Below are 17867 nucleotides of genomic sequence, written 5' to 3'. Positions count from 1 at the left end.
CCGCCCCCGACCGCCTCCCGCCGGAAGTACAGGGCGCGGCCCCGCCCCGCGCCGGGGGGCGGGGCCTGTGAGCCGGCCCTTGCCGAGCTGGCGCCGCCGGGCGGCCCGCCCTCTCCTTTGGTTCCGGCGGTGGGGATGGCGGCGCTGAGCTTCAGCGTTAACGCGGGGAGCCCCCCGCTCGGTAAGTGCGGGCCGGCCCTTGCCTTGTCCCCCGCCTTCCTCCCCGGGGGTCCCAGAGGGACGCTGTTCCCTCGCCGCCCGCCGGGCCGGGCCGTGCCCGGGGCGCGTGGCCGCCGTGTTGCATCATGTCCTCGCATGCGGGGACGGCGCGGGGAAGGGGGGCCCGTGTCCGCCCGCCCTTCCTACTGCGGGCCGGCGCCGTGTGCCTGCTGTGGCCTGGGCACGGGCGGCCGGCGGGTCCCCGGGGCGAACCCCCTCAACGACCCCCCTCTCCCGGGGCCGGTCCCCGGCGGGCAGGCCGGCGCTGAGGGGCCCGTGTCGCCGCCAGGGACAGGCCCCCGCGGGGTCCCGCCGGCACCTGAGGTGCTGAGGAGGCGCCGGCCCGCGAGCCCGGCCGCGTGTCGGGCTCCACAGCGGCTGCTGCGCCGCGCCTGCCCGGGCCCGGGCCGCAGGGATCGGGCAGCGCTGGCCCCGCCGCCCTGGGGTTGCTTTTGAGGTGGCTGTTGGGGCAGCGGTGACAGCTGCCGGCAGTGAGCGCCGTTCACGCTAGAGAAACTGAGTCATAGGTAGACCCCCCCTCGGGTGACTTAGCACGGTGAGGCTGAGTTTTCAAGGCAGCCCTAATTCGGATTGCTTGTTGGCGGGCTCTGCCCGATTGCTGGTCTTTTTAGTTGTCGGTTCTAATACGCTGCTAAAATTCGGCTTGTCTGGGGAACTAGCTCGAAGTTGCACAGCAAAATCTTGCTTTCTCGGTTGCTCGCTGTCCTTTGATGTTATTTTACCTTTAAAAATATGAGGACATCTTTCATTATGCTTTCTGCCATCTGGAAACAGCCTTTTGTATGTGTTCCATACTGTTTCTTCATTTTGTTACAATTATTCAAAATACATTCTCTTCCTGTTCTTCATCTTAGTATATTCATTTCTTTTTCATGCTGTTGTGCCCAAATGCATTTCAGAGTTGAATACAACTTGCATGACTACTGATATAAGGTATAATAGCACATACGTTTTAAATAACATTTCTCATGATACTGGATTATACTGATTTGCTAGAAAAGACATGATACGATATGAGTTGTGATTAACGTGGACTTAGGGGCTTTGGAGGATTTCTTCTCTTGATACAGCCTGGCAAGTGGTACAAGAGATTTAGTTCAAGAGATTGCATAATTATGTCAGAAATATTACATATTACAGATGAAACACTTTGGTAAACATTTATATTAAGAAGACAAGCACACTCAAGCTACTCATTCCTACTTTGCACTATTCATCATGGCTGTGTGCTGGGAAAAGTGTAGTAGCTTTTAGTCATTAGTATTAATTACATGCCTTGGTGTGCATAATACTTGTTATTTTCAAAGCATTTCCTTGCACATTATTAAAGGACTTCCATGTCTTACAAACATATTGCATAAGCGGTGCCATCCTGACTTTCACAGATGGATAACTGAGGGATGAGAAGAAGAACCTTGGCTTACTGTTGATAAAAGCTTAATGCCACAAGAAGGGTTTGCAGCTGAGCAGAGGTGAGACCTAGGGAATTCCTAGCTCCAGTGCTTTGTATTTAGGCCAGTATATTAATAGCTTACAACATCATCTGCCTTGGGGAGTCTGTGCATTGTCCTAGGGAAGATAAAGTGCATGGCACACTATGAAGACTGTAACAGGTTAGATGTCTTTCAAGACCTAGAGTATAGTCCTTTGGCTAGTTTCATTTAAGTAATATTTGCCTATGCAAAAGCTTGCTGTCTTCGTATGTGCTTCTGAGCAAAGCAAAAGAACCCAAGCTCCTCTACTTATGCTCAGCAGGCTGAATCTGGACCAGAGCCAATCCAGAAATACAGCCGAGTTAGCTCGGTGCTTTATTTGAGCTAGTGTGTCATGCTCTAGAGCATCAAGATCAGAGCAGGTTTGCATCAAGCCACTTTGAGTAAGGGCAAAGCTGTCTTGCAGTTGATAAAGTAGCCTAAAAACTTCAATAATTCTTTTATTTCCAGAGGCCATCCTTTACTGTCACTGGTGAACTACTTAGTCTGAAAACCCTTCCTGCACTTTTACATGGGTAGACGTTCTTGGTTTTGAATTGCTAATCTTTTCATAAACATTAAAACAGGTTAAAAATAGTCTCATCTATGTTCAGAAAGTACTGATATATGCAGTAATTGATCTCCTTTGTATATGTCAGGGATGGGATGGAGTATGTTACTATACCGTTCAATAATCAAAAGCAATCCGATTATGTTCTCTGTATATGCTGGGAGAGAGGACTAATTTTTGCAGTACTCTTAGGAAGCAAAATGTATGGCTGCTGACACTTGCTGAGCTCACTGCAGGTTGCTGTATTCTGGACATGATCAATTTGAAGCTGTAAGGATTGCCAAGAATAAGAGGCCTCTTGTATGTGAGGCTGAACATTGATTTCTTCTCTGGGCAATCTTGCTTGAAGGAGCCAGTTATTGTCACCTGGTCCTATTTCATAAGAAATGTAACTTTTTTTTTGCTATTGCGAAAGATAGTTTTCCTGGAAGAAAGTTCAGTATCTTTTTCTCCTGTTTTCTTTTAAAGGCGCTCTGCTGACACTGGAGCATGTGAAGAATGATGTTGAAATTTCAGTGGAAGAAGGCACAGAAACCATCCTCCGTGTGTCTGAGTAAGTGACTTTGCATCTCTCCTTCTAGCTTTGGGTCAGCAGTTTTAAAAAAATCACGTGGTTGTAACATTGACAGTAACCTTTTCAGGTAGGAGGAAGAGAAGAGTACAGTTTTATTCATCACTGCATTACTGATGTCTCTTTGTAGCACAAACAAAACATTTACAGTATATCCTAAACTTGATCTTTATGGAAAGAGCTCTAGTATTCTTATTTGCATGCACTTAGGTCTAATTGTTTATGCTGTACCAGTCACTTTTTTGTTTAGGTATTTGCCTTTTTGAGGTGCCATGGATTATCAAAAGCAAGGCCGTTTTCTGTTAGGCAAAATTGGCATAGATGATTCCTTGGACTTGTGGAATGAATTTTAAAGGTTTTTATGGCATTATTGTGGGCTCACTGCTGCATTTAAGTGAAGGCTTGATGTTATCTCAGAAAAGTGCTAATTAACTATGGCATGCTATCCAGTGTATCTGTCTGCATCCTGTAGAAAGAATCTTGGAAATCTTTGTATAAGTCTGTTGTCTGTCCTTCTAAAAATACTTTGCTATTAGAATAAATATTTTCAAGTTGCTTTTTATGGTCTGAGTAGGATCATATGTATATCAGAAATGCAGGACTAATGCTGTTAGTTTGGGGAAGCTACATTGTCATCTTAGATTCCATCTCAGGTAAGATACCTGAATATATCAAGAGGAGATATCCTGATAGCTTAAGTGCCACTGACATATTAGTGGAAATCTCTGATGTCTAGCATCTACAGTAAGGAGCATATTTTGACCCATAAACATTGCAGTCCTAACTTACAGTCTATGAACACTATGATGAGCTTGGAATTAGTGATTATTAAGTGTTGGTTTTGAATAGTAATAGTTTTTGAAAGAACAGGGAAAAAGTCTACTGCTCATGGATTTCCTGAAAAACTTGCAATTTGTGAGCTATTTCCATAGAAGATGCTGTTACAGCCATCGATTTGCCATAAATTCCTATTCCTGCGTGTCTGTAGGATGGTTATAAAAAAAAACCCACAGTATTTTTATGTTGCGTTGCAGAGATCCTGACTTGATCCTCATAAATTAACACTGACTGAGCTTTTCCACTGTCTTCTAACCTCAGAGAAAGAGCTTCTCACTATATACATATTTCTGCAAAAAATTCAAAGCACAGGATGATTCGCGGTCTTCAGTCATAATGATTGTTGTACTGGTTGCAGTTATTGCTCTCTGTTTAAAATGTTAGACTTGAACTCAGCTATGAATTCTTTCCTTACTGTAATCTCTGATTTTACATGTTGTCTTTTGCTGTGTCTACTCATGGCATTGAATTTATAATTTTTGAATTGAAGTAAGAGAAATGTGGCAGGTTGTATTTGGATTTAATTGGTACAGTACAAATAATCTTCAGTGTGTGTTCTGTACATGTGGGATACAGCATATGTAACAGAGTTAATTGGATATTTTTTAGTTGGATGAGAGAGTTTTCCCCTTAAGTAGTCTTAGTCAGTTTTTGGGTTCATTTTTCTTTCTCAGTTTAGGCAGCATGTGTGTGTATGTACATACCAAAAGGTATATAGGCACATAAACACTCCTGTGACACGTGGGGATGATCTTGGAATAATATAAGTCGCATTCACCAAGGGGGAATCATGCTTGATCAATCCGATAGCCTTCTGTGATGGTGTGACTGGCTGGGCAGATGAGTGGGGAGCGGTGGATGATGTCTACCTTGACGCTGTCTCCCATAACACCCTCACAGGCAAGCTCAGGAAGCGTGGGTTGGATGAGTGGACAGTGAGATGGATTGAGAACTGGCTGGATGGCAAAGCTGAGAGGGTTCTGATCAGTGGTGCACAGTCTAGTTGGAGGTCTGTAGCCAGTAGTGTTCCCTGGGGGTTGGTCCTGGGTCCAGTCTTGTTCAACCTGTTCGTCAATGACCTGGATAAAGAGACGGAGTGCACCCTCAGCAAGTTTGCTGATGTTACAGAACTGGGAGGAGTAGCTGATGCACCAAAAGGCTGTGCTGCCATCCAGTGAGACCTGGACAGGGTGGAGAGCTGGGTGGAGAGCAACCTAATTAAGTTTGATAAAGGCAAGTGTAGAGTCCTGCACCTGGGGAGGAATAACCCCAGGCCTCAGTACAAGCTGGGAGTTGACCTACTGGAAAGCAGCATTGCGGAGAAGGATCTGGCAGTCCTGGTGGAAAACAAGTTAACCATGAACCAGCAGTGTGCCTTTGTGGCCAAGAAGTCTGATGGTATCCTGGGGTGTATTAAGAAAAGTGTGACCAGCGAGTCAAGGGGGGTTCTCCTTCCTCTCTTCTCTGCCCTGTTGAGACTGCATCTGGAGTACTGCGTCCAGTTCTGGGCTCCTCAGTTCAAGAAAGACAAGGAACTACTGGAGAGAGTCCAGTGGAGAGCTACAAAACTGGTCAGGGGACCGGATCGTCTTCTGTACAAGGAAAGGCTGTGAGAGCTGGGTCTGTTCAGCCTGGAGAAGAGAAGGCTGAGAGGGGATCTTATCGATGTTTATAAATATCTCAAGGGTGGATGTCAAGAGGATGGGACCAGACTCTCTTCAGTGGTGCTCAACGATAGGATAAGGAGTGATGGGCACAGAGTGAAGCGTAGGAAGTTCTATCTGAATATGAGGAGAAACTTCTCTACTTCAAAGGTGCCAGAGCACTGGAACAGGCTGCCCACAGAAGTTGTGGAGTCTCCTTCTCTGGAGACATTCAAGACCTGCTTGGACACGTTCCTTTGCAATCTACTCTGGGTGAACCTCCTTTAGCAGCAGGATTGGACTGGATGATCTCGAGATCCCTTCCAGACCAAACTGTTCTGTGATTTGGTGATTCTCAGCTTTGAAATAATATTTTATTTTATTAAATAATTTCATATTACCTTGCCTTCTTGCCACTGCGTTGCAAACCCACTCATTTTAGCTGTACTAGAAATTATCAGAAATGTAAAGCAAAAGCTCTTCTTCTGGACTTCGGCTATGTGCAGATAATATCTAGAATCATGGCACCATCAAATGGAAATTTTTTTGTGTTGGTGTCCTCTTGTACCTGGCATTGGATTATGTTTAAGAAGTTATTCCAAACATCAATATTGCATTCATTTTCTCTTGCTCAGTTGTACAATCATTTAAAAAATTGATTCTCTATTTTAAGTCTGTTAAAAGTGTATCTGTAACTTGAGAAGCATCAGCTGAACTCGTATTCCAACTAATGCTTTTGGTAAATGGATTTCATGGCATCAATTCTGCTGAAGCTGTATTATTTTAGCATGACTTGAAATTCACTTGGGATATTTCAGACTTGGATTTTTTTTTTTTCTGGAAACCATTAGTTCTAATGACTTGACTTGAATTAGAGGGAACATTTTGTTTGCTATTTTTCTAGGTTATATTTTGAAAGTGCAGTTAAAATCTGGTGACAAACTTTTCAGCTAAGTAGCAGAAACTTTGCTGTCAGATAGTTAGCTGAAAAGTTTATCGCTAGTTTGAGATTATTAATTTTATTTTACAGGTTATTTTTGAAGCCTTAGCTTCAAAACTTCATGTGGTAATAGCTCCTAAGCAAACCACTCAGCTAAATGCTGATGCATTATGGAGTGTTTTAGTATATCTGCATCTTATCAGATAACAAACTGCAGTACAGCTTTTCTGTTTTGTGTTGTGAGCACATGCTTACCTCAGAGTAGTATTACTCTTAGACATATCTAACCTCTGCACAGAGACATTCTGCAATGCTTTTTGCAAATTAATTCACATAGTGATTTATTACAATTGGAGATTCTCTCTGTTTTGTGTGGGTTGTTTTGTTTTGGTTTTTTCCTTCTACCGTCTTGTCTTCTGCTTCTTGATTATTTGCTGTGGTATTTAATTATGTGGTGTTTCATGTCACTTTTGAGAGACAAATACTATTTGCCTGTAACATTACATTGTCCATGGTTATTCTTCCTTACTCCTGGAGTTAGCAGGCACTAGTTACAAAAGGCAGCTTTAATGTTTTGTTACTTTTTCAAAGAAAGGAGGCCACTTAGCACTGTGTTTGGGTAGACCTTTTTTTTTCTCCAAAGAAAATAAACAACTTTTAAAGCAGAGGTAAGCACTCAGAGTTACATAGTCACATTTCATATATTTATTCAGTTTTGCTTGAGTAATCAAGGGTATTTGTTTTAGTGTGAACTAGTGAAAACAATAAAAACACATTTTACAGATTTCTGTAGATGCAAATACTTTAGAAATGTTTTGTTTTTCTCAGTTTGAAAAAAGAAATCATTAAAATCTGGTAGCAGTGTGAAATTATAATAAGACATACTTTGTGTATGATAACCCTCCCATTGTGGCTTTTGTTCTGAGTCATAATCGGAGGATCTTCTGTATGCTGGATCCTAGAAACAAAAAAAAAATTCATATGAAATGTGTTGCTTAAGTTTAGTGCAGTTAACCTAATGAGACTGGCTGATCTATTTGTACTAAAAATGGAACTCATTATAATTGTTAATATACCAAGAAGTCTGCTGTACCTTTTCCAGAACTTTCATTCATTTTTGCAAGACTTTTTGATGTCTATCAAAAATCTTTTAATTTTATAAAGGACACAGTAGGTGTAACAGGCAGTACAGAACAGTGACAGGACAGAACAGAAATAGAACCTTGTTTGGACAAATTGAAGTGTAGCATTCAATCCATTAAACCAAGTGGAGCAGAACACTTACAGGAACTCTTTGTTGATCTCAATACTTGTTTAGAAGCAATTTGAGCTCTAATTTATAATCTATACCTATGTGTGACTGTGAAGATGAGTATTATCTGAAGAACTGAGGGTTGTGATGCATCTTTCTTCCAAAACTCTTTAGTAAATATTAATGGAAATGTTCACATTTATTTTAGATGAATTTGAAGCTAGATTTCGACAGTATGCAGCTTTTTGTAATACTGTATGTAAGGTGAAAAAGGGAAATCAAAACACAGAAAGAAGTATGCTCTTTGGAGAGCCTTTCACCTCCAGATCTATTGAGAATTTTTAACAGCAGAATGGGGAAAAAAAAAATCAAATTAGTCTTTTATCTGGAGAAGACTGAGTGAAAACCAGAAATACAGGCAGCCTGTTCAACAAGGCTGTGTGAAGTGTGAATTGAGTAAAACTGAGTAACAAATGAACAGGTTTTTCTCCTCTGATGCCCTTAAAACCATCGTTGAGACCTCTTCATTCCTCTGTAGAATCTCTCAAAGTCATCCTTTTTATATGAAAATAAGAGAAAACAAATGCTGATTTAGCTCCTTATATTCTGGAAAATATGTAGCTCAAGTTATACTTATGCATTCTGTCAGATATGGAAGGAGAGTTTTATTCTTTGAAAGAATAATCAGAGTTTTATTTTAATCAGTTCTGTCTAGCTAAACAAAGTTGTTTCACATTTAGAAGCTTCTTGTTCCATCTGGTGATACAAAAGCAAGGACTGCTGTATTATTTTGCTAGATTTTTTTTTTTCCTAATTCTGGTGACCTGGTACCTGTTAGTTCACCCAGAAATTATTTTGTGTTAGCTTTACACAGGTTTCAGCTATGTGTGTACAATTAAAATTGAACTGGAGGTAGTAATTTAACATACCTTTATTATGCCTCTTTCTTTTTTTAGGCATGTTTCGTTTACCGATGTGAATTCAATAGCTCGTTATCTCGCTAGAGTTGCTGGTTCTGCAGGGTTGTATGGTTCGAATCTGTTGGAACACACTGAGGTGAGAAGGAATCATTACTTTCTTTTTTTTTCCTTTTTCTCCTTTGTTTTGGCTTGTGATCAATTTTTTTTTTTAAATGTTTGTTTGGGTTTAGGAACTTCTGTCCTTCTGCATTTTAGTGTGAGACCGAGATTCCAACTGTGTGGGATGCTGAGAGGGTTTTGTTGTCTTAAGCTTGCTCCTTTTTCCAAAGAAGTGTCATAAATGTGAGCATTGAAAGGGTTGCCTTTTCCCACCCCTGCAACAGCACCTCCTAACCTGACAGTTCACTAGTATAAGACAATTCAGATTGGAAGGTGATATTTTCACTTTCCTCAGCTCTGTTTCCATCATTTGCTACCTTGTAACACTTCAGTATAACACTAGAAACACTGTATGACATCGAAGGGCCAGACATCCCCGCATAGATGGACTGTTTCCTCATGCAAAATCCTGTATTCTCTAATGCTTCCCTAATGGCACCACAATTTTTGTGCCAAAGAGGGAACATTTTTGGTCTTCCTCACTTACACAGCTTTCAAAAAGTTACTAGGAACTGTGGATATGATATGAAATGAGAGGGAATTCTTCCCAAGTCCATCTCAGAATAATCATATGCTGAATTTTAAGTTGGTAGCTGAAACTAAAAAATAAATTGAAATTTATTTCCTCTGAAATTTGGGAAGGGACTGAAAGTCACGTCTTTTCTACAACTACTTGAAGCTAGTAGTAATCTCTCTTCAGCCCTTACAACTGATCTCAAGGAAAGTGTTGTCTTAGTATATTGCATGTAAGGCATTTAAAAAGTTGTAGGTTATCTTGTGGCTACTTAAGCTTTCTGACCAAAACCTTGGTTTTAAGTTAAGCCCCCAGACCTCTGCAAGCACACTTTCAAGACTGACATTTCTGATAAAATACTTCTTTCCGCTTCTGCATCTTTCAAAAATAACATTGTACTTTGAGAAGTGCAGTGACAGCTGCATTTGTGGTGCAAATATTTAGGAGCATAACTGCAAATGGCTGAACTGAATTCTGTGGTGGTGTAATTACATCTGTGCCTGCCACGTTGGCTTGAATATTGGAAGGATTCCTGGTGCAGTTTACTGAACACTTGCACATGAAATAGGAACAGAGGACTAGAAGAGACAGTCTCTTACACAATTGAGGGATTCCATTTATAGACAGGGCTACACTATTAACCAAGGGCCTGATTTTTTTTTGTTTTGGTTTGGTTTTTGTTTGCTTGTTTTTGTTTATGTGCTGAGATATATTTACTTTTATGGGATAAGACTTTTGCAGAAGGGGGAGGGAAATGAGGTGGGGGAGGGATTTGATTTCTTCAAATCTAAAAGGAGATGAGACAGAGAAGATAGAGACTGAGGAGAAAATGGTATACTTAGTAGCAGTACCGGGAAGATCAAATAGGTCACAAAAGTCACCTGAATCTAAATAGTTCAAGGACAATGACGATTATTATGTACTATATGTGATAAATAAGTACCTAAGAACTGCTGATTATTTTTTTACCAATGAGAATAGCTTCAGTAAGTTGATGTTTTCAGCAGTTTGAATACATCCTGAAGGAAGAAATTATTTTAATAATTCAGTATAGTTCTGGGTGAATGTTTCAGTATATTTTGTTTTAAATGTTATTTAAGTATAAATTACTATTTATTGTCCAATATATTTAATGCTAATATTCCAGTTAATATTTTCTGTCCAGCTGTTAAATGGATTGTATACTACTTCATTTTTTACCAAGCGTCTTTCTTCTTAGTAACTTTGCCTTTTACCCCTTGAAACTAGATTGACCATTGGCTGGAGTTCAGCGCTACAAAGTTATCTACTACCAGCCAGTTTATTTCAGCAGTCCAAGAGCTCAATCACTGTCTGTCTCTGAGGACCTACTTGGTTGGAAACTCGCTGAGTCTCGCAGACTTGTGTGTCTGGGCTGTGCTAAAAGGTATCAGTGTATGTTCTTGCTTTCATTGGCTTGAAATCTGTGTATACCAGGAGTCTTCAAATTTCCTTTTTTGTGGATGCTAGTGGCAACTCTTAGCTGTATGCCAGACTATATACTATTGTGCATATTGCTTTGACCTGTGCATTGCTAGTGATGGGAATAGTATAGCTTAAGAAACTCTTTTTTTTCTTAAATGGTTGTTATATTTGGAAATTTATAGGCTGTAATTATAGATGGAAATTTTTTTAGCTACTTATGTGTTAACTGCAAGAGTGTCTTTTTGTTACCTACTGCTTAAATATGAAAATTTTCTGTGGCTCAAAATTTTGGATTAAATATTTAAATTATTTTGTAATACAGGGTAAAATTGCATACACCGACCTTTCCATGACATTATCTTAGTAGAGGAAATTTCTTTGGTGTTTAGTTTGAATTATTGAAAGAGGTGTATGTTACTGTGTGAAATACCCTTCAGAGGTTAAACGAAGCTTTGATGATCTGTTTTTATGGGTTTTGTTTTAATATTCTCTTAGATATATGTCTAAAATTGGTAGCTGGTAGTCTACCATTCAATATAACCAAACTTCTCTTGAAAGTAAACTGCATATTCAAGATTACTAGCTAACATCTTCTGTTATTTTTTCAAAGTTGCTGCTCTTCTGAGAAGTCTGAAGGGACTGTACCGCTTTGATTTTTTTGTTTGTTTGGGGGTTTTGTTTGTTTTGTTTGTTTTTTTGTTTTTTTTCCCCTCCTTTCCCCATCAGAATATTTTTAGTGAAGCTGCATGCCTTGAAAATTAGACTGTGGGATTACAGCCCCTCCAAAATAAAGGGTAGTACTGATACATGCTTCACTTCTGATGAAGCTTAGAAAACATCGAATGTAGACACACTAGAGGGATATCCTATATTTCTGTCTTGAAAAAAAAAAAAAAAGTTGATATTAATTATGAAGTGGGTGATAAAAAGAAAAATGTATGTTCTTCAGTCCCACCCCACATTCTCCTTTCATGACTCCAAGAAAGAATGCAGTATGTTTTGGGTATGGAGGGAGTTTTTATATTTCATTTGACTTAGAAGAACTTGTATCCCCATGACTAAATGCCTTTTCAGAAGAGAGCATAAGTAGATTTTTTAAATAATAGGGGGTTTTTTTGTCCTAAAAATTGCTGTTGCTAATAATTTAATTTTTATAATCTAATAGCTTGAAAAATTATTTGTTTTCTAACAGATAACAACATATGGCAAGAGCAATTACAGCAAAACAAAGCTCCTGTCCATGCAAAGCGATGGTTTGGCTTTCTTGAGGTACAGCCTGCTTTTCAGTCAGTGGGAGCCAAGTGGGCTTCTGGTACACCAAAGGTTAAAATGGTAAGATATGCTCAGATCCTCTGGAGAGAGTAGTTTTGTTTGTGTGAATACAGTATAAGATTTTTTTTTAAGTTAGAGAATTAAAAGGAATTAAATTAAATGGAATCAGTTGTACAGTAAATTCCATTTTTGAAAACTCTTATTTAAAGATAAAGCTGTCACTTTCATGTTTAAACAGGCATGAGCGGTGTAGTCCCGTACTTAAATGTAATCATGTGAAAATGGCCCCTCTTAATCAGCACTGCTCTTTAGGTATATTGTTTGCTTTTTCTAAGAGGATTTTGAGCTCATGATAGACCTGCAAAGATTTCAGTCTTCGATTGTTTGAACTTGTTAATCACATTCAGGTTAAGAACACTAAGATATAAAAACTTGTCTAGCAACGGTTTTATTCTATGGAATAAATTAAACCACTTGGTGCGACTTTTCAGTCCTGAATCAAATTTGAAGACCATATAACTGAAAACTCCAGAATTAAACTTATTTTGGTGTACTAGGAATAACATGAAAGTTGTGAAGAGATAAATCTGTGGTTCAATGCAGCAGCTTTTTCTTGTCTGGATTGAAAGAAGACATTGGTGCAGAAGCTATTATCTAGAGTTTCATATCTGATTTACAGCTAATATGGTCTGTAATTATGTCTCTGTTAATTTTTAAGGCAACAGAAAAGAAAGCAGATGTTGGGAAGTTTGTTGAACTTCCTGGTGCAGAGATGGGAAAGGTCATTGTAAGATTTCCTCCTGAAGCAAGTGGGTAAGAAACATATTCTTTGAGAAGGTTCTATTTGTGCTTTTTCTTTCAAAAAAAACCCAACGTGTGCTTTTGGTGAAGGTGTTAATCAGCTCATCAGACAAGACTTTTAATCCAGATGAGTATTTAAAGCTTTGTCCACATCTGTGTTATGGTTTTATGTTTACTTCTTGTCTATACCTCATTGCAGTGTTCCCTGAACTTGGAACAGGGAGATTAGTTGCCAGCAGGTGAAACAGTGCTGCTCAGCAGGGGATGAGGAGAAGCAGAAGGGATGGCATTTGCATGGATGATGGAGGGGTGTGCATTGACAGGAGCTATGATGTGTAAATACGGTCTTAATGAGTTGAGTGAAAGGACTCTCGGCGCTTCTCAAGGAAGCTTAGATTTGAGAAAGGAAAGGTGTATAGAGTAGGTTCGCTTCAGGAAGCTTGAAACCAAATGCGCAATGGAGGCCTTTGTCCCCAGAGTCCAGACTGTGTGTAGTCCCAAAATACAAACTCCTTAAAGACCACAGAGTGAAGATGTGATGAGCCAGTTTCATAAATACAATTTTCAGCCAGCTTTCAATTTTCCATTTCTTTTTAGAATTGCCTGATGAGCTGTAAAATTTCCATGATTGCATTTCTTCATTAAACTGTCTGTTCAGCATCATATGACTTCTGTAGTAGTGTTCTTAATCTGTTAGTCCAGTATAAACCGTTGTTTACATATATGAGTTATGTATTATGTGCATGTATGTGTATAGCACATATTGTTCTCACATTACTTTAGTAGCTCTTAATGTCTCAATTTTGGTGTTTTACTTAAAATGTGTCTCTAAAAAATAGTGTTTTAATTTTTTTAAGTGATTTTAATTTTGTACATTTGGACTTATATATTTAGTTTAAATTGACAGTAGCTTCTTTGCTTATGTTAAAAATACACAGCAACCACCATTTCGGAAAATTGCACTCTTCGGGATGTGGTAGGTTAAGATTATCTGGTAGCAACTACTGAGTATCATCAACAGTTGGTTTAAGTTAGTCTGTAAATTGCAGTCCTATATTTATATCTATGGTGACACTCTAATTTACAGATTTAGGTATTTTTATCAGTTAACTACTAAATTTGTGGTAAAAACCCCATAATTTACTTTTATAAACGTACACTATTTCACCAGATATCTTGGGCTAGATATTTTTTGTTAGACTTAGGTGTTGCTTTCCATTCTTTCTCCTTCTCTCACAAAAAAAAAGAGTCTAACTGAACTAGTGCTGATGTATATATTTATTTCTAATTTCCCTTTCAGATATCTGCATATTGGTCATGCCAAAGCTGCGCTGCTAAATCAGCACTACCAAGTTAACTTTAAAGGAAAACTTATTATGAGATTTGATGACACAAATCCAGAAAAAGAGAAAGAAGACTTTGAAAAGGTATGATAAGAGAACAGGGAAATCCATTCACTGTATAGCTAATTTAAAGGTAAATGCCATGCAGATCTGCTCTTGCACACTTTTTTTTCACTAGATTTTTATGGTACCAGTATTGTATGTAAGTCTGATGCTTGGAAGATATTTCCATCATCTTAACCTTAAAAAGCTTAAAGCCCTTTTATTGGTAGTTTATTTCTTCCCTTTTTCCCATGTTTATTTTACGGTATGTAGGTATGCAACTCTTGCATTATGCTCTTGGTTTCATTGTATAAATACGCCTTAGTCCGTTACAAGTAATTTGTTTCAGCTCTCATCTCTTTTTCTTGTCCTGCCTCTTTCTTCAAGTTGTCTAAGTCTGATCTCATATAATTATAGGCTGTGAATTAATGATAAGTGCCTGCCTCTCCTTTCTTTCATGCATATCATATTATTCTTATGGCTTATCCTTCCTGGACAATAAAGCATTAAGAGCACCACATCTGGCAGGAAGAGGATAGAGGTTTAAGAAAACTAACTTTCCTGAATATTACAGCATACGTTTTAACACTTTGCAGGTTATTCTTGAAGATGTGGCAATGCTGCACATCAAACCAGACCAGTTTACATATACCTCAGATCACTTTGAAACAATAATGAAATATGCTGAGAAGCTTATTCAAGAAGGGAAGGCGTATGTGGATGACACTCCTGCCGAACAAATGAAAGCAGAGCGTGAGCAAAGAATCGAATCTAAACACAGAAATAACTGTAAGATATTTTAAGCTTCTGTCTCGCTTCCGTATCTTTTTAATTCAGCATAAAAATTTGATTTTTATTAACAAAGATGCATGAGATAAATGATTGCATATCTCTAAGGTCTTTTTAGGAACTTGGGAGTGTTTAATGATTTGTTTTAGAAGGCTGGAATAAGCATACGTTTAGACAAGTGAAGGAAACTTGCGTATGTATGAATTCATCACTATTCATTACCACTTCTATAAAATTCAAAATATAAAATGTGTGAAAATGAATTTCAGTACCTAAAGAGAGGGGGTGATGTTGCTTTTTGTTACTGCAGTAATAAAACATGGTTTTGTATCAACTTCATAATACCATGGAAAATTATTTTTATTGTTCTTAGGTGTTAATAAGAATCTACAAATGTGGGAAGAAATGAAAAAGGGAACAGAATATGGACAAACTTGTTGTCTACGAGCAAAAATAGATATGAGTAGTAACAATGGATGTATGAGGGATCCAACTCTTTATCGTTGTAAAAACCAGCCTCACCCACGTACTGGAAGTACCTACAAGTATGTCCACTTCCTCCATTTGTGACCTGTGATTTTTGCACTTTTCAGGGTGTTTACCGTTCCTTAGTAAAATTACTACATTGTGCATTGAAGTAAGCTTACCCAATTGTTCAAGGCTACACTTCAGTGCTTATTTGAAACCTCTGTTTCCAGCTATACAACTCCCTTTTTGAAACCATTGATTTAACACGTGTATAGTAGTAAAGCTATGACTATGGGTAGAGGTTTGTTTTTAAGCATGAAAGCTTTGCACATTATTCAATCAACTAATAATTGTCTTTAGCATTTAGGGAAAACAACCCCTATAAGTCAGCATTTTATGTGTTTGAGAAGTGCAGTAGCAGTGTAGGTTTTGGTTTTTTTTTTTTTTTGGTTTTGAATATGAAGACTATGATCAATTAATTTATTGGAGGCTTTCTTTGTTTTAAATGTGTATTGCCCTCTGGATCTTTTTATGGAGAATTTATTGCGTATGTGCTATTTTAGTCTTGACCTGAAAGTTTTCAGGATATATGTAATATATAAATATGAATTATGCTTGGTTTAAATATTTACATGGGAGGACAGCGTTTTGTTCTTCTGCCTTGCTAATTGAAGCTTTTTTTTCCTCAGGGTTTATCCCACATATGACTTTGCCTGCCCCATTGTTGACAGTATTGAAGGTGTCACCCATGCGTTGAGAACAACTGAATACCATGACAGAGACGAACAATTCTACTGGATCATTGAGGCACTGGGCATTAGGAAACCATATATATGGGAGTACAGCAGGCTAAACCTCAACAACACTGTGCTCTCCAAGAGAAAGCTTACGTGGTTTGTCAACGAAGGGCTTGTGGATGGATGGTATGTTATGTGGTTGTAGTTCAGCATTGTTCCTTTAGATACTCATGACTGATGCATACATTCTCTGTTTTGGACAGCAGTTTGACATCAAAGCAGCATGAATGAATATCTAAACACTATTTAAGAACATAGATTAATTACACTGGCTTCTGCATGCACCATATGTCTGTTTACTACTCTACAGTAACTGTGTACGTACATGTTCGTATCCTGTAGTAAACAGGAGGTAGCTTATTTTTGGACTTTGGCTTTTGCTACTGATGCTACTTACACATTTTCCACTCCGAGTCATCAGAGACATTCCTGAGCAATGCCAGAAGGGGGCCTGAATTGAAGAACTTCTGGTCCTATCCATCTATTCAAATCCATCCTACTTCCCTCCCACCTACCCTTCCCCCATTCTTTCTCTTCCTTTTTTCATGGTAACTGGATTTCTGCAGATCGTGCTCGGTGGCCTAGTAGCCAAAGTATTTTCCTAGAAAGGGGGTGAGCTGTGGGTTTACAATTCTGCAAGAAATTTGGAGTCTAGAGAGGCTCCTTTTTTCATTCCCACACTGGGCTAGCTGTGGGAGCACACAGTCTGAAGTTCTCTCTTCATAGTATAGGAGTCTGAAGAAATCCATGGATAATGCCAAGCCAGACAACTGCTTGTAGTGTTTTTCCTGGGCTGGTTTTAGTTATTCTGTGCTCAGCCTAAGAGAGTGTCATTTTACACAAGTTCCTAGGCTGCCTGGTTGTCTTACTAAGGTGTGCCAAATGTGCTTTATTTGTTGGTTTTATTTTTCAGTTGTGTTGGAAGCTTGTATTCCTAGCTTATGCATGGAGCCACTCTGCTAGAGCGAAAATGATAGTAATGATTTTTTAAAATTTTTTTTTTTTTCTAGAGACGTAGCTGGTCTTTTGATGACCTCTCCCTCCCCAAGCCTCCCTGTTAGGGCCTCAGCAAGGTTTGACTCATTCCCACCAACACATACTTTACATTTCAGATTAGGTCTGTTTATTTCTTTTATTCTTAAGAGAACAAAATCACAGAATTCTATCACATATGTAATTGAGAGATAACATTGTCGTTGTTACTCATCTTTTTCTGGTTTCTCTTGAGCAAGAAGGGATCATGACCTATTGTTTCAGGTTCCATTTGTCAGGTGCTATTGAAAAGGAAGTAATGTGATAGGGACATAACTTTTGCCTTGCCCATTTTTGAGACACTTAAGGTTGAATAGATAGAGGAGAAGAACCACGTCACTGAGGGATTGCTTCTCTCCCTGGGGTGAAACAGAAGAAAATCTGCACCATACATTTTGTATGAATAAGAGCTCAGTCTTTTCAGTTTGGTCTTCTCATCTAGCTCTTAATTCCCACAAGCGAAGTCCACTGAAGGTTAACCTTTCCTGTGTGGCAGTATTAGTAAAGTTTTTGATCAGTCTAATAAATTCAAACTTAAATTTGAGAAGAAGCTTCTTCTCAGTGAGGGTGCCAGAGCACTGGAACAGGCTGCCCAGGGAGGTTGTGGAGTCTCCTTCTCTGGAGACATTCAAAACCCGCCTGGACGCCTTCCTGTGTAACCTCATCTGGGTGTTCCTGCTCCGGCAGGGGGATTGGACTAGATGATCTTTTGAGGTCCCTTCCAATCCCTAATGTTCTGTGATTCTGTAATAGATAGAATC

General features: G+C 39.1%; 1 protein-coding gene across 2 annotated transcripts in view; it reads left to right on the top strand.

The window, feature by feature from the left end:
• The first annotated feature begins 58 nt into the window (after positions 1–58).
• Positions 59–17867, top strand: part of EPRS1 (glutamyl-prolyl-tRNA synthetase 1) — a 42329-nt gene continuing 24520 nt past the window's right edge. For both annotated transcript variants that reach the window (XM_065631233.1, XM_065631232.1), the window contains exons 1-10: positions 59–181; positions 2752–2836; positions 8483–8582; positions 10368–10524; positions 11755–11894; positions 12553–12647; positions 13936–14062; positions 14617–14809; positions 15183–15354; positions 15967–16200. In XM_065631233.1, coding sequence (XP_065487305.1) covers positions 136–181; positions 2752–2836; positions 8483–8582; positions 10368–10524; positions 11755–11894; positions 12553–12647; positions 13936–14062; positions 14617–14809; positions 15183–15354; positions 15967–16200 — 1349 coding nt within the window. In that variant the 5' untranslated portion in view covers positions 59–135. The remainder of the gene's footprint in view (positions 182–2751; positions 2837–8482; positions 8583–10367; positions 10525–11754; positions 11895–12552; positions 12648–13935; positions 14063–14616; positions 14810–15182; positions 15355–15966; positions 16201–17867) is intronic.

This window comes from Caloenas nicobarica, chromosome 3 (assembly GCF_036013445.1).
Source record: "Caloenas nicobarica isolate bCalNic1 chromosome 3, bCalNic1.hap1, whole genome shotgun sequence".
In the NCBI taxonomy this organism is placed as follows: Eukaryota; Metazoa; Chordata; class Aves; order Columbiformes; family Columbidae; genus Caloenas; species Caloenas nicobarica.
This window is presented reverse-complemented; position numbering and strand designations above follow the sequence as displayed.